Source organism: Urocitellus parryii, chromosome 3, assembly GCF_045843805.1.
Source record: "Urocitellus parryii isolate mUroPar1 chromosome 3, mUroPar1.hap1, whole genome shotgun sequence".
In the NCBI taxonomy this organism is placed as follows: Eukaryota; Metazoa; Chordata; class Mammalia; order Rodentia; family Sciuridae; genus Urocitellus; species Urocitellus parryii.
The window spans coordinates 213,832,739-213,849,425 of NC_135533.1; the positions used below are offsets into that span (position 1 = coordinate 213,832,739).

Sequence of the window (16,687 nt, forward strand, 5' to 3'; positions counted from 1 at the left end):
GAAATTTTGTAACCATTTAAAAAATTTTATTCCTCATTCATTTTTTCCCCTTAATTGAACACAGGGGTACTTAACCACTAAGCCATAACCCCAACACTTTTATATTTTTTATTTAGAGACAGGGTCTCACTGATTTGCTTAGGGCCTCACCAAGTTGCTGAGAATAGCCTAGAACTTGTGATTCTCCTGCCTCAGCCTCTGAAGTTGCGTCACCGTGGCCAGCTTCCTCCCTCTTTCAAACAAAAATGGTATGGCCATTTGTTCATGAAACACAATGAGGAATTAAACTCCTTAATCTACAAAAATATTGTGAGCAAGACACACCACTCACGGGTCTACATGTTTAGATTCGCTGCCAATTCTAGCCTCCATTAAAAACAAAGGCCTCAGGTTCTGTGATTGTCCTCATTGCTGTGTATCCTTCTCAGGGCGGTTTTAATGTCCCTGTTCCTCAGGCTGTAAATGAAGGGATTCATCATAGGGCTGACAGCTGTGTACATTACTGAGAACACCGCACATGTTCTGGGAGAAAGTGAGACAGCTGAACCGAGATACGCTGAAAGTCCTGTCCCATAAAACAAGCCAACAACTGCCAGGTGAGAGCCACAGGTGGAGAAGGCTTTGTACCTCCCCCCTGAGGAAGGGATCCTCAGAATGGAGGAAACAATTCTATAGTAAGAGAAAAGGATCCCTGAGACAGGAAGAAATCCAGAAATGGCAACAACAAAATACATGACTATGTTATTTGTTAAAGTATCAGAACAGCCAAGATTCAGTAGTTGAGAAGGGTCACAGAAGAAATTAGCAATTTCCACATCCTTGAAGTAGGGAAAGTTTAAGACAATCAAGTTATGCAGCTGGGAATCAAAAAAGCTGATCAAAAACGACATCAGAACCAAGAATCCACAGAGGCAAGGGTTCATGATGACTGAGTAATGCAGGGGGTGGCAGATGGCCACGAACCGGTCATAGGCCATCACAGTCAGAAGCATGTCGTCCATACACCCAGAAAGGATAAAAAGGGACATCTGTGTCAGGCAGCCCACATAGGAGATGACTCTGCTGTGAGTTTGGATGTTCACAATCATCTTAGGGACCGTGGTGGAGATGAAACCAATGTCAGCCAAGGACAGGTTGGAGAGGAAGAAGTACATGGGGGTGTGGAGGTGGGAGTCAGAGCTGATGGCCAGGATGATGAGCAGGTTCCCAATCACCGTGACCAGGTACATGCACAGGAACAGTCCCACAAGCATAGGCTGTAGTTCTGGATCCTCTGAGAGTTCCATGAGATGGAATTCTGATACAGATGTTAGATTTTGTGATTCTATATTGGTGACCATTTTTGAAACAGAGATGCAGGTTAAAAAAAAAAGATAACTGCAGACATAGAGTTGTTTCCATATATGTTGAATTTAAGTATAATGAAGTATTGTTCACACTTTAACATTAATGTGCTTCTCTAATACTTCTCAGCTGTGATCAGCTTAATCATAAACCCTTCAGGGTTGGTTTCTGTTTCATTCACATCATTCTATATTTTAGAGATATTGAAAGGGACAATGTTAGAAGACCAACAAAATTATAGAGAGCTAGTCCATTATTATTGTTAAATAAACCTAACACCATTGAGAAAAGAAAGTACTAATAGCCTTTTACCTTTATAAATGAAATCATTCTACTTACAAAGGTTAAGAAGCAGTCAAACAGCCAGGTGTGGTGTCTCACATCTATAATTCCAGTGACTCGGGAGGTTGAGGCAGGAGGGTCTGCAGTTCAAAGCCAGTCTCAGCAACAAGCCCCTGAGCAACTCAGTGAGACCCCGTCTCTAAATAAAATACAAAATAGTGCTAGAGAGGTAACTCAGTGGTTGAGTGGCCCTGAGTTCAATCCCTAGTACCACCCCCCCCAAAAAAAGCAGCAGTCAAACGATAATTTTATTCTAAGGCAATGGGCCAAAGTCCTTTTACTTGAAGTATTTTAAACACCATGTAAGAACAAGCAAATTATCTGCTCACAGAATTTAATAGTTTATATGCAGAAGATTGTTATATGCTGGTTATTTTCCAGTTACTGAATTTTCTGATATCCCTCTTTTGTAGTTAGAAGACCTCATTCAATTTTTTTGAGTTTAGAAACCATGTAACAAAAATCAAATAACTCCGATTCTAGGCATGATGAAATTCAAATTTTGATAAATATGGTTTAATTAAATCCATATAGTCTTGTGGTATCCCTCACCATAAATGTGTCTTGAATTAAAGTAACAGTCAATGATTAAAACTAATGACTTTTTGGCACCGTTGTCAAAGATCAGATGACTGATCTATGTGGATTTGGCTCTGTGTCTTCTATTCTATTCCATTTGCCTTAAAGTCTGCTTTACGTCAATGCCACGCTGTTGTTTTTACTCTAGTTCTGGAGTATCATCTGAGATGGGGTATTATGCTGCCTCCAGTATTTCTTATATTTCTCAGGATTGCTTTGGTTTTTTGTATTTTTTTTTCACATGAATTTTAGGATTTTTTTCCCCTCTATGGAAATCCCATTCATATTTTAATGGTGATTGTACTTATTCTGAATAATGCTTTTGGTAATATTCCCATTTTGACGATATTTATTCTACCTAACCAAGGACATAGGATGTCTTTCCATCTTCTAATGTCTTCTTGGGTTTCTTTCTTCAGTCTTTGATAACTTAGTTATAGAGGCCTTTCACTTCCTTGGTTAGATTTGTAGATAGTCTTCTTTACCAATTGGTGCTGGGAAACTAATATCCATATGCAGAAGAATGAAACTCCCTGTCTCTTGCTCCACAAAAACACTCAATTCAAAATGAATCAAAAACCTGGGAATTCCACTAGAAACTTTGCAACTGCTAAAAAGAAACACTCCGACCCAGTGGTGTAGCAACGGCTTTCATAACAAGTCCCCTGAAGTTCAAGAAATAAAACCAAGAACCAAAAAGTGGGATGGTCTAAAGTCAGAAAGCTTCTGCACAGCAAAGGGAACAAGGCAGAACATGAAAAGAGAGTCCACAAAGTGGGAGGAGCTCTTTGCCACAAAAGAGGGAAATTTCCTTTTGTCCAGCAACGTTTGCCTTCTTCACATTTGCAACACGACTCACCCCTGCAGTCCTTACTCAGTGCACTTGTCACCCAGAAATCAACTCCCAGGACAGTGCTTAGACTCCGAGACAAGAGCCACCTGCTCTGTGTCAGGGAAACAATAAGTGAAGCCAGCAACACTGGAAATTAAGTTGCCAGATGCTGGAACTAGAACAAGAAAGTGTTTTATTTTTTTCAAACCACCAGAAAGTTTAAGAAGAGTTCCCACAGTCATAACCACAGGGACATATGAGGCTCATGTTTTAAATCCCTCCAGATTTCTAAAAGAAATGACACCAAGACCTGACTTTATTTCTCTGTATGAGGCTCATTACAACATCAGAGGGAGATAGGAACAGCTTTCAAAGGTAATCTGGACTAGGAAAAAAGAAAGATTTGGGTGGAATTATTTTGTTCCTGCTCTTTTATTTTTTAATTTTTTAATCACTGCTTATTTTGTACCAATCAGGGATCTACACTGGGATCTACCTGGACTCTCACAAAAGGCAAGATTACCATACTGAGGAAATCTCTCCTGGTGTGAAGAAGGCAGGTGAGATGGCTGGGTGTGTTGTCAACAGCCCCACTGGGCAGGATCCCCCTGTCAGGACCTCCCTGCGTCATTATCATGCAGATCAAGGGAAGCAAGGCTTCAGCTTCTCTACCTAACCACCTTCTCCTTGTGTTTGTTACACAAAAGTGCTGGGCTCCTTCCTTTCCGTAAACGGATGACAGCGTGGGAATATGTAACTTGGAGAAGACTGCGCACAGGAAATGAAACACGCTACATAGAACACAGAGCTCAGCGCCTGGCACTTAGGAACCAGAAACACTGGTGCACGATGTCAGGGCACCGTCACCCCCTCCCACCATCAATACCTTGGAGTAGTTATGAAATAGGTTACACAGACCCATTTCCTGCTGTTGTGGGTGTGATGTCCATGGCGAGTAGAGTACTGTGGGCGGAAAGTAAAATTTTGAATAAGATTTTTGGAATTCCTTCACAACCAAGGACATAAAATTCACAGTCCACGTACCTGAAATTTTACATTGTCATTCTCCATCTGTCTGCCTCAACTGTCATATTTCTCCTAATGATAACAAGTAAAGCTTCTGTTAGTCCTTCCTCCATCCCGTCCCCCTCAGGACTTACTTGGTTGTGCTGAGCAGCTACTTGGTCATGACCTTGGATGGCAGAATTGATGAACCTCCCCTTCCCACTGTGTAATTAAGGCTCAAGCTTGTTCCTTAAGATGGATCTGAATAACGTGACCCATAGGAGCTTCCTTGTGCAGAGAACCAGGGCAGAAGACAACCCAGGTGTGGTGCCAACCAGACTGCAGGCACAGGCTGAGTATTTACTAGATCAAGACCTTGGAGGCTCAGTACATGGAGCTCATAATTACTCACATTGGTCTTCACTACACAAATCCCTAAGGTTTTGCTAATGTTAATGAAAGATTAAAAATGGAAAATGAATGTCCTCAATAGGATTTGGGGTTCTCCTCTACTCAGGGGAAATTTCATGTAAACTATTCATTTATTTCATTTTTTGTTAAGAAAGATCCGTCTACTTTTCATTTCCATATTTTATTATGTTAGCACACATAATAAAAATTTATCATTTTAGCCATTTTTAAGGACAGTTTGGTGTCATTAATTACATTCACTTTGCTGTTCTGCCTTCTCCAATCTGTATCTCAAATGGATGCTACAAGTTCTGACATCACACTGTTTTTCCATTAGCCTCCTTAAGTGTTTTTAATTTTCCTGTTCCTCAGGCTGCAGATGTAGGGATTCAGTACTGGGATTACCAGTGTACATCACTGAAGCCAATTTATCATTTAGGGCAAATGTGATACAGCTAAACCTCGGGGCATTTCATTGCATTATCCACAAAATAAACAACTAGAAGGTGAGACCCACAGATAGTGAAGGCTTCATGTTTCCCACTTGATGATGGGTTTCTAAGAATGAAAGAAAGAATTTTACACTAAGGTGAAAGGATCCCTGAGTAAGGAAGAAATCTAAATATGGCTCCAATAAAGTACATCAGTGCATTATTAGTAAAAATGTCAGAACCCACAAGATCAAGAGTTGAAAGAGTCACAGGAGAAATGAGTGATTCCCTTATCTTTGAAGTTTAAATCAGATTGACAGAGGGGAGATCAAAAGACTTGGAAAAAAGATAACAGAATTAAGAAGACATTTTGGTGATATTGGTGAAGGATAATGATGAAATGATGACTGGGTAATGAGGCATGGGTGACAGATGGCCACAACTAGTCACAGGACATCACAGCAGAAGTTTGCCATCCATACTTCCAAAAATGATAGAGACATCTGTGTCAGGCAGCTGACATAGGAGATGCTGCTTATGAACTTCGAAGTCCATATCATCTTTGGGACCGTGGTGGAGACGAAATCCATATCAGTCAAAGACAGTTTGGTGAGAAAGAAATACAAGGGGGTATGGAGGTGGGGTTAGAGCTGACAGCCAGGATGATGAGCAGGTTCCCAAGCACCGTGAGAAGAGACAGTACAAGGAGGACTAGCTACAGTTCTAGATCACCTTAGATACCCATGAGATAGAATTCTGCAAACAAGTTATATTTTTTAGCTTTTTATTGTTGGGAGATTTATTGAAATTCAAAAGAGGTTTTAAACAAGGAAACAACTATATCAACATTCAGGATTTTGTCTACATTTTAAACTGAAGCAATTCACTAGGAAAGTCCTCACATTTGAGGAATAAACACCTATGACAATATTTCCCATTGTGGAAAACCCATTCCTCTTGGATTTCTTACTTCATTAATTTCGGGATTATTCACCAGTTGTTTCTAAACAGATGTATATTGGAGACTGATATCATTTGGATGTTGCATGTCCCCAAAAGACCCAGGTGCCAACAGCTCAATCTTCAGGTTTGTCATTGGAAGGACTTGGGCCTTTAAGAGGTGGAAGCTAGTGGGTGGTCTTCAGGTCATTCTTCATGTGTCCTCCTAGGTGATAGAGGGACCCCAACCCCTCCTCTCGCTCTCCTTTCCCCCTGGAAACGGTGAGCAGTTTGGCTCTTCTATGTGTTCCACCATCATATCCCGCCTCACTACAAACCCAAAACAATGGGTCCACGTGAACTTGGATCAAAACCTCCCAGACCGTGAGACAAAGCAAATGTTCTCTGTTTATAATTTGATTCAGGCATTTGCTCTAGTAATAGGAAGCCGGCTAACACAGAGATGGAAAAGTGGAAAATGTGTCACAGTCCAAGGTCTACCCCCACCCCCCAACTTCCTTCCTCTTTGTGCCTTTTTCTGCTTATGAAAATCTCTGCAAGGATCTTAGAATAATTAGAGGTTGTAGATATTATTACTAAAGGGTTTCCCAGGAGCCCAGAGTCTATGACAGAGAGCAATTATGATTTCTCTCTAATTTTGAAGACTTCCTTAAAGGAGTGACAGTATATCCACAAGACACTAAAAACAAAACAAACAAAAACAAACAAATAAAAAACACCTGAAAGCAAACAGCAGAAATATCAGTGGAGTGGAGGGAAGGGAACAGGGTGAGGGGGGAGAGGAGGAAAAGGGGAAGTACCAGGAGCTAAACAAATTATATTCCACACCTTTATGATTAGGTCAAAATGGATCCTTAGATTATGCATAAGTAAAAAGATACAATAAAAAATAACAAAAAGCAAATACAGACAGAAAAGTGCTAAAGTGCTAAACAGAAAAGTGTGTTGGAGCCCCACTAACTCTGCCCAGTTTTTGTGAACTGAGGAAAGCCTATTCAATGATTAAAATAAGTTTTATTGGTGATGTCAACTTTATGCCAAGAACAGGATAAGTTGTGGGCAATCATAAATGAAAGAGGGGGTTCCTCCCTACATGTTTAAATGTATGTTTATGGGAGAAAATAAAATGCACCATTACAGAAATAGGGAAGTGGTAACTTCAGATCACAGGAGATTTAAATGGAATTGCATGAAGATTAATTTAAATGTTAGGAGGATTACCAAAATTGTATGTTACTTCATTTTATGCATTCTTCACACATCCATCCTATAAGGAGCCTTCTTTCCCTGTGGATACAGACCATCTAGAAATGAATTCCTATGGCAGTGAGTGCCAAAGGTACTAGATCCTGCCCCACTGCACAGAAATGGTATCAACTGAACAGTGTCCTACACACGCTTCCTCAGTGTGACCTTGTGTGTCACAAGATTGTATTTGAGTCTCACGATAAAGTATGTATATCTATTTCAAGTATTTTAACTGGGACACAGCATTATCTGCAGGAAGAACATAATTTTCCAGTTGATAATTTTGTACTTCCGTTTTAATAGACATCTAATAAATTTACAATAGTTCTTATAAGTTTGCCTAAAAGGTAGCCAAGTCTCATTTAAATAGTACATAATACTTACAGTTCCTGAAGAAAACTGATTCGCATCAACATTTTAAGTCTGTCAGTGAACATCTACTTCAAACTCTTTTACAGATATAAGCCATTATATGATCGAGGAACATCACTGAATTTTTCAGTTTATTTTGCAACATCATCTTCAAAATCTTTGTGGGTCTCTACTTGTGACTCAACTCCTAATAGTTAAGGTAGGAAATCAGTCAAGGTTTCCATCAATGGATGGATGAATAAAGAAAATTTCGTTTATCTAGTCGATAGAACATTATTCAGCTATAAAGATGAATAATTTTGACATATTATCCATTCTTCATCTTTTAGATTTAACTAGTGGATACCATATAAGTGAAATAAATCCCCAAAAGGAATACCCATGTGTTCTCACATATGGAAGATGTGAAGATCAAAATGTGGATGTCATAGAAGTAGAGAATAGCATAAGTACTGTCGAGGCTGGGAAGCGTAAGGGAGTGGGGGCACAGACATAGGTTGCTTATTAGGTATAAAAACACCCTTATCGAAAAGAGCTGGTCATGGTGGTGCAAGTCTTTAATCCCAGCTATTTAGGAGGCTGAGGCAGGAGGATCACAAGACCAAGGCCAGCCTCCACAGCTTAATAAAACACTGTCTCAGTAAAAACTAAAAAGGGATGGGGATGTAACTCAGTGGCAGAGCTCCTCTGGGATTAAACCCAAGTATGAAAGGAAAGAAATGAAGGAAGGAAGGAAGGACAGGAAAAGGAGAAGAAAGGAAGGAAGGAAAATTTAAAGGGAAGTGTATAAAATCTGGTATCTGTAGCACCCGAGGGGACTGTAGTTCTCAATAATTTGTTGCCTACTTCAAAACAGCTCAGAGAATGGATTTTCAAATTCCCAATGCAAACAAATGATGAATCTTGAAGGTGATGGGTACCAAATTTTCCTGACTTGATAATTCCACATTGTGTACGTGTTCTGCAATGTCACACCATACAACATAAATAAGCCAATTAAAAATACTTATAAAATTTTTTTAAAGGAGACATTTTTCCATGACATGTACGGGACAGTTACCTGAGTTTGTTTATGCACGATCAATGATTCCATTAATCACCTACACTTGTGGTGAAATGTAAAAATTAGTTAATATAAAACACATTCTCCTGTTATTAAGATATGTAAACAATAATCATGATAGAACACAAAGAAATTTTGTTTTCTGTGTAAGAAATAATATGTCCCTTGGTTCCATTGGAGAGAACAGGCCCCTGGTACTGAGTTCAGGAGATCAATCAGTAGGTGGCCCTGATCCTTCTTCTCTCCACTTCTCTGTGCTCATGTTCCCTACTGGAAATATGGAAATTAACACCATATCAAGCACTTATGTAGAAACTGATGCAAGTTTGAGGCTTAACAACAAAGTGGTATTTTTAATGAAGAAATCACTGTGGGAATAGCCGGTTTATTGATGAACACAGGCTCTTGGTGAAGTTCATGAGACATGGAGTGACTTGAGACCCTCCAGTGACTCTGAGCCTGAGCAATAGGGTTCACCTGTCTTTTCTCTTGGCACCTCTACTTTTTATGTTTGTGGAATTTTCTTCTATGACTTTTGAATAACTCAGTGTTGCTAGGTTTTTTAAATAATGAGTCCCTTGTTTCCATTACCTAGACAAAAGCATTGTTTTATCTCTGCTCCTCTGAGATGTCCCTGGAAGGAGGAAAGCACAGGCATAAACGGCCAGAGGATGAGTAGCCACCCCCCATGCTCTGTTTCTATGGACCAAGGAAGGGTCTAACAGTATTTAACAGGATTTTAATCCTCTATGGGTGTCATGTGCCAAGTAAGGTGTAGGCTCTGGGAAACCAGAATGATACACTTTGTAATTTCTCCCCAAATATTCACTGTTTACTCACAGAAGGACAAAAACTAAATGTCCTACAGGGAACTGGGAAAACCATAACTTGACGTCAGAGGATATATAAATCAAAATATACTGATCAGCCTAAATCTCCATGGCAATAATAATGATATCTCATATTTCTCCTTATTGTATGGAGCTATCACTTATTAATCACATAGGGAACATCCAGTATCTTTTAAATATATACTCAATGCAGTTGTATCAAGTGAAAATCCAGACACATAACAATGCTGGGTCTCAGACATATTAACAAACTTCCATATGTCTCAGAAATAGGTGGAGACGTGGGGACTCAAACCTAGATGGTCACTGTCTGGATCCAGAGCAGGTAAATTTTTAATTGTTTCTCAATCAACACGAAGATTTAAGTAGAGATCTTGAATTCTTTACCCCAGGAACATCCTGGGCAGTCTATCTTACTGTTTCTATGTTCCTGAGCATAAATAACATCATCATATGGTTTTCTATTTCCTTTTGAATTTTTTTTTTTTTTGGTACTGGAAATTAAAACAAGGGCACTTTGTCACTGATCCAAATCCAGAACCTCCCTTTTCTCCTCCTCCTCCTCCTCCTCCTCCTCCTCCTCCTCCTCCTCCTCCTCCTCCTCCTCCTCCTTTTTAAATTTATTTCAGACAGGGTCTCACTAAGTTGGTTAGGGCTCACTAGTAGCTGGGACTGGCTTTGAACTTGCAATCATCCTGACTCAGCCTCCCTAGCTGCTTGGATTACAGGTGTGGACCACCACCACGACTGGCTTCTGTCTCCTCTTGAGATTCAGCACTGTTGACAAGGAAGAGGATGCAGAGATTGCTAAGGTATTCTGAACTAGGGACAAAAGAGACCTGAATTCTCAGGATGAATTATTCTGCACCCACACTCTCTGTGACCTTTGCCCTCCACCTGAAGTCATCCTTTCCACAGCAGAGGCAGCAAGTGCCAACCTCCATTCTCCCCTGAGAGCTACAGGAACCTCAAAAAGGAAGAACACAGTGAACAAGGGTCTCTTCCTAGAATGACATGGAAGAAAACAACCGGCTTGTTTGTCAAGGCTCCACCTGCCAGGATTTGTCTAATACGATGCTCAGGTTCTCTAATCCAGCAGGAAAATTCCAACATGATTTCATATTCTCCACCTAACCATGTAGTTTGTTCAACATAAAAACAAAAACAAAAACAAAAACTTGGCTCTTTCTCTTTCTGTATGATGATTACATATCTGTATGATGATTATGATTCTATCTGAGGGAACACTTTGGAGATAAAGGGAAACAGACTCCACAGGACACGGAGCTCAGGGGGTGGCATCAGAAGCCCTGAATAAGGCTGCATGGGGTTTCGAGGCTGTCATTCCACTTCATCTGTGTCGTCACCTTCGTTATCTTTCTGGAGTGCCCAGGAGGCAGGTTGGAGGGACCCATCTTCTGCTCTCATGGGTGAGATGTCAACAGACAGGAGAATCAGCATCAAAGGAAAACAGAAATTTGCCTGGCATTACCAGACTCCCACCACAGCCAGGCACCAAAACTTGGCATTCCTCATAGATTACATTCCTCTGAGTATTTCCATTCTACCATCAGGCTTCCCCAAATGCTGTGTCTGTCCTGAGGACAAGGAAGCAACACCCTTAATGGTCCTTTCCCACGCATCCTCACCCTCAGCCCTTCCTGAGTGGTGCATCTCTGCTGGGTCATGCACACGGATGAAGGATGCATGTCCCTCTGTGCCCCATGTCTAATGAAAGCTTGGGCCCTGTCCTCAGGATGGTAGGAATGCAGTGTGAGATAGGGGCTTCCCAATCAGACAACCATGGGAGGAGAACACAGGGTTGGAGCCCAGTGGCCCAGAGCCATCACACAAAGGCCGAGGAGCACAGGCTGATTAATGACTATAATAGGACATTGGAGTCTCCATGCACAGAGCTCATCATTGGCCAAATGGATTCATGTTATGCAAGTCTCTAGGGACTTCCTAATAGTAGCCGAGCAAAAAGAAGAGTAAATGACCAACCACAAAGATTTTAGACTCTTCTACTACTAAGGAGAAAGCATCTGAATTGAATATTTTTGTTTATTTTTAAAGAGTCAACTTCATTATGTTTCCCCCTAGGTGATTTTGGTAAAAAATAGTACATAAAACAATTGCCATTTTTACTGCACATTCCCAGTGGCATTAATTACAAACACAGTTGCAGAATTATCACCATCATGGAACTCCGCAAAATATTTCAATTCCCAAACTGAAATTTTGAACACATTTTTAAAAAGCCCCTTTCATACCTTTCCCATGAGTGCCAAAACCCATTCTACTAAGAAGCTTGCTGAGGAATTAAAGCACACAAACTTAAGAAATAATGTGACCAAGGACCCTGGGCTCACCAGCTTTCAGCATGCTTTTGTTCTCTTTTCCCCTTTGTCCCACGTGGATGCCACAGGTCCTGAGTTTACACTGTTCTGCTGCGCAGCCTCCTCAGGGCCCTTTTAATGTCCCTGTTCCTCAGGCTGTAGATGAAGGGGTTCAGCATGGGGGTGACCACAGTGTACATCACTGAAGCCACCACACTGTTTTGGGGAGAATGTGACATAACTGAACCAAGGTACCCTGCAAGGCCTGCTCCATAAAATAGACAAACAACTGCCAGGTGAGAGCCACAGGTGGAGAAGGCTTTGTACTTCCCGCCCGAGGATGGGATCCTCAGAATGGAGGAAAATATCGTAGAGTAAGAGAGAAGGATTCCCAAGACAGGAAGAAAGCCAAATATGGCACCAATAAAATAAATGACTATGCTCCTGTTAAAGGAATCAAAACAGGCAAGATTAAGAATTTGAGAAGGGTGACAGAAGTAATTGGAAACTTCCACATCCTTGAAATAGGCAAACTGTAATGCAATTAAAGTGTGTATCTGGGAGTCCAAAAGGCTAATTAATAATGACATCAAAACCAAGATGGTACAGAGACGGGGGTTCATAATAATGGGGTAGTTCAGGGGGTGACAGATGGCCACAAACCGGTCATAGGCCATCACACTCAGAAGCATGTCATCCATGCACCCGGAAAGCATAAAAGTACACATCTGTGTCAGGCAGCCCACATAGGAGATGGCTCTGCTGTGAGTTTGGATGTTCATGAGCATCTTTGGGACCGTGGTGGAGATGAAGCCGATGTCAGCCAAGGACAGGTTGGAGAGGAAGAAGTACATGGGGGTGTGGAGGTGGGAGTCAGAGCTGACAGCCAGGATGATGAGCAGGTTCCCGAGCACTGTGACCAGGTACATGGACAGGAACAGCCCAAAGAGGAGGGGCTGCAGGTCTGGGTCCTCTGAGAGGCTCAGGAGGAGGAATTCTGATATAGATGTTAAGTTTTGGGGTTTCACATTTTTTGGACACCTTTTGAATTGGAAAATAAGGCATTAAAATAATGACTAGATTAAAGAAACAAAATATCAGGCACCCAGCACTCTGTGCATGTTTTGAATTTCAGAACTCTCAACTGAAGCGTTCACATAGATTTCTATATATCTTCAGGTATATTTCTGAGTTTTAACATTTTGGGTTGTTATTATTCACCACACTATATATAAACTTACTTTAGTGATACTGATCAAAGCAATGTTAGAAGACCAAGAGAATTACAGATAAGTCCATGTTCCCAGAAAAATACAAACTACTGTTCAAAGAAAAGTAGAAAATAGGAATTACTTTGCCATTGTAGGAAAAGAATAATTGCCATGTAAGAAATTATCAAATATGCTTTTTATCTATGATAATGGGAAAATTTCCCTTCCTTAAAATATTTATATATCCTGATACAACTATGTTATTTGAATAGTTTGTTATCAAAAAACATTGTTATTTAACAGTCATCTCCCAGGAGTTTTTTTTAATAATTCTTTTTTTAAATTATTTTATTTGTGTTAATGAGTTATACATGACATTTATGCACTGTGTCCTCTTTTGTGAATATGTAGGCCTTATCCACATTTTTTGGCTTTTTAAAAATTATTTGATGTAAAAAAATACTAACCCTGGCTGTGATGATCTTCACATGTTGAAGGTTTGGTTAAGTGACATAGTAATAAGACATCATAATCACAAATGTGTCATTAGTATACAATTAAACTGTCAATCAATAGAGATAATGCAATGTTAAGAAACTCTTTTTTAAAAAATTTTAAATATTTTCCAGTTATTTGTATATTATTTCATCATGATGCATCAAAGGAAGACAGAGGATTTTCTCTTGATTCTTATTCTACAATGACCTATTAACACTGCTGCATTATATTTTTCCTGATCATGATATTTTCATTTGAAAACGTTAGAGCCAAGAAAGGGCCCCCCAATTAAATGTAAGTTGGAAGTTGGAACCTCTTTGTGCCTAGTTAATAGGTTTCACTTACCTTTCTGCATAATTACTATGCACAATTCGGACCTTTAACTGAGGCCTGATTTGTAGTCTGCAGGTCCCCTGTTTTAGCTACTGGAAAACAACTCGAGTATGTTATTTCTGTCAGCTCAAATCATGATGTCGTTGTGGAAGACACAAAAACAAAAGACCAGAAATTATGTGCAAACAATGATGCGGTTTTCTCATCTTTAAAATACAAATAATAATTATCCATTTAATAGGGTTTTGGAAAGAAAGATTTTTTTGAATGAGATTCAGATGAAACTCAATGTGTCAAATATGCATAAATAGATAAATTACCATATCAAAAGGGGACTGTCAACTATCATTATGAAGGCAATAGGACCAGATGGTTTTTAGGGTTTTTTAAAAATTTATTTTAGTTATAGATAGACAAAGTATCTTTATTTTATTCATTTATTTTTATGTGGTGCTGAGGATCAAACCTAGTGCCTCACACATGCTAGACAAGTGCTCTACCACGGAGCCACAACCCCAATTCTGGACCAGATGATTTCAAAGCTGAGTTCTAGGTAAGGTCTTCATTGTGCATGTTAATTATGCAGAATGGTGAGCTTCTCTGTTGCACACTTGTGCACAGACATACCATAATTTGATCAGTGCCTCCCCTTACATCTTATCCTTAATATCACCAATCCCTTTTACCCTCTTTGCATTTCTATTTTGTAAGCAAGATGTGTAAAAATCTCCTAAGTTGACTGGATCTCAAGTTTCGTTTATCAATGTATGTACCTGTGTATATTTTATTTTATATTGATTCTATAGTTTCACTCCAAATCAATTTTATCAAAATATCTGCAGGTAAAGGGCTTGGTGCTCCTCTTTATATCAGCTTTGAGAATCACTGCTTTGAAACCAGGCACTTAGTGAATGTTTCATTAATACTACCTGTTATTACTGGTAATAGTACCCACTGCATATGTTAAATACAAACATTTAATAATGTGTGCATCTGATCTGATTGATATATACACACACACACACACACACACACACACACACATGCACATATATCTGACATATATCTATGGCTGGAGAAACACTGTGGTGGAAGGAGAAACATCTAATGAGATTTCTGAGACCCTGAGCACAAACCAGAATCCAAGTTTCCCAGTCTTCACAGCCTAGTTGATTCTCACCGCTGTCCTCTCCTCTGGCTGCACCGACTGCATGCTTGTCCTGATGCTTAGGAGACAGCCCTCCAACGCTGACCCCTCGTCCCTCATCTCCCTCAACACTTACCCCATGATGATGGGCCTCTGCTGGCTCATGGCCCCGGGCTGAGAATCCAGTGCCCCTCCTCCGCCAAATCACTATCTGAGACTTGTTTTCTGTCCTCGGGATACAGATGAAGTCAGTGACTGACAGGATCTTCCTGAGGCAGGCAAATACTGGAGGAGACACAGGAATGGACCCTCTGGACTGGCATGATAAAGCTGAAGGGCTGGAGAGAATCCAATTACTATTATATGACCTTGGAGGCTCCATGCACAGGGCTCCTAATTAGGCAAATTCGTTCTTGTTCTCCAAATCTCTCAGGACTACCTAAGATTAGTGGAGGAAAACAAAGGAGAGAGAATGGATGAGCCCTTACATTGCTGGTGGAACTGCAAATTAGTGTAACCACTCTAGACAGGAGTGTGGAGATTTGTCAGAAAACTTGGAATGGAACCACCATTTAACCCAGTTATCCCAGTCCTCAGTTTAAAACCAAAGGACTTAAAATCAGCATATTAGAGTGAGGCATCTATATCAATGTTTATAGCATTTATTCACAATAGCTAAGCTATGGAACCAACCAAGTTGCTCTTAAATAGATGAATGGATAAAGAAAATGTGATATATATATATATATATCTCAACCATAAAGAAAATGAGATTATGGTATTTGCCAGTAAATGGGTGGAACTGAAGACTGTCATGCTAAGGGAAATAGGTCAATCCCCCCCCTCAAAAAGGTCAAATGTTCTCTCTGATATGCAGATGCTAACACATAATGGGGGGATGGAGGGAAGAATAGAAGTTCTTCTTTTAGAGGCTGGGGCTATAGCTCAGTTGATAGAGTGCTTGCCTTGCATGCACAAGGCCTTGGGTCCAATCCTTAGCACTGCCAAAAAAAAAAAAAAAAAAAAGTTCATTGGATTAGACAAAGGGGAATGAAGGGAAGGGAAGATGGATGGGAATAGGAAAGACAGTGGAATGAATCAGACATAACTTTTCTATGTTCATATATGAATACACGACCAAGGTAACTCCACATGATGTTCAACCACAAGAATGAGATATTAATTAGAATAAGTTATACTCCATGCATGTATCTCAAAATACAGCCTAATATCACACACACACACACACACACACACACACACACACACACAAACACCAAATTTAAAAAATGAGAGAAAAATAAAGAAAGTGACCCCTTCCTGTCCTCAGCAGGATGCTGTCCACATCTCCAGGGTCTGTTATTAACACCTAGGACTTGCACACTTCACAGGGTCCAGTGCCACATTTGCATACCTGCATACAGGGTAGCTTGGTCCCTGCCTTTCATCCTTCTTCCTTCTCCCCCTGTGCAAACAGTCGTCTGCCGCAGTCTGGCTGGGCACAAGTCAGGAGCCACTTGTCAAAAGAAACAAACTTTATTTTTAGAACACACACACCACACCACACAGCTCTTCAGGAAAACCCTCAGAGCCCAACTGCCACCACCGGCTTCCCACAAGCCCCTCAACCTCCCCCACTCCTCCTGCTCTTGAGGCCGATTGGCTGGGTCGCATGGGCGGAGCCAAAAAAAGTCCCCCAATGAGCAGCTCCATGGTCTGAA

At 40.4% G+C, this 16,687-nt stretch overlaps 2 protein-coding genes across 2 annotated transcripts; both read right to left on the bottom strand.

The window, feature by feature from the left end:
• Positions 1 to 386: 386 nt before the first annotated feature.
• Positions 387 to 1,349, bottom strand: LOC144253928 (olfactory receptor 7E24-like). The gene has a single exon (XM_077796578.1). The coding sequence runs from the start codon at positions 1,338 to 1,340 to the stop codon at positions 387 to 389; it is 954 nt and encodes a 317-aa protein (XP_077652704.1). The 5' UTR covers positions 1,341 to 1,349.
• A 10,526-nt stretch (positions 1,350 to 11,875) lies between these two features.
• Positions 11,876 to 12,829, bottom strand: LOC144253578 (olfactory receptor 7E24-like; the record flags this gene model as incomplete). Its single annotated transcript, XM_077795808.1, has 1 exon — positions 11,876 to 12,829. A coding segment is annotated over one exon (954 nt), but the record flags the coding sequence as incomplete, so codon positions are not given.
• Between the last annotated feature and the right edge of the window lie 3,858 nt (positions 12,830 to 16,687).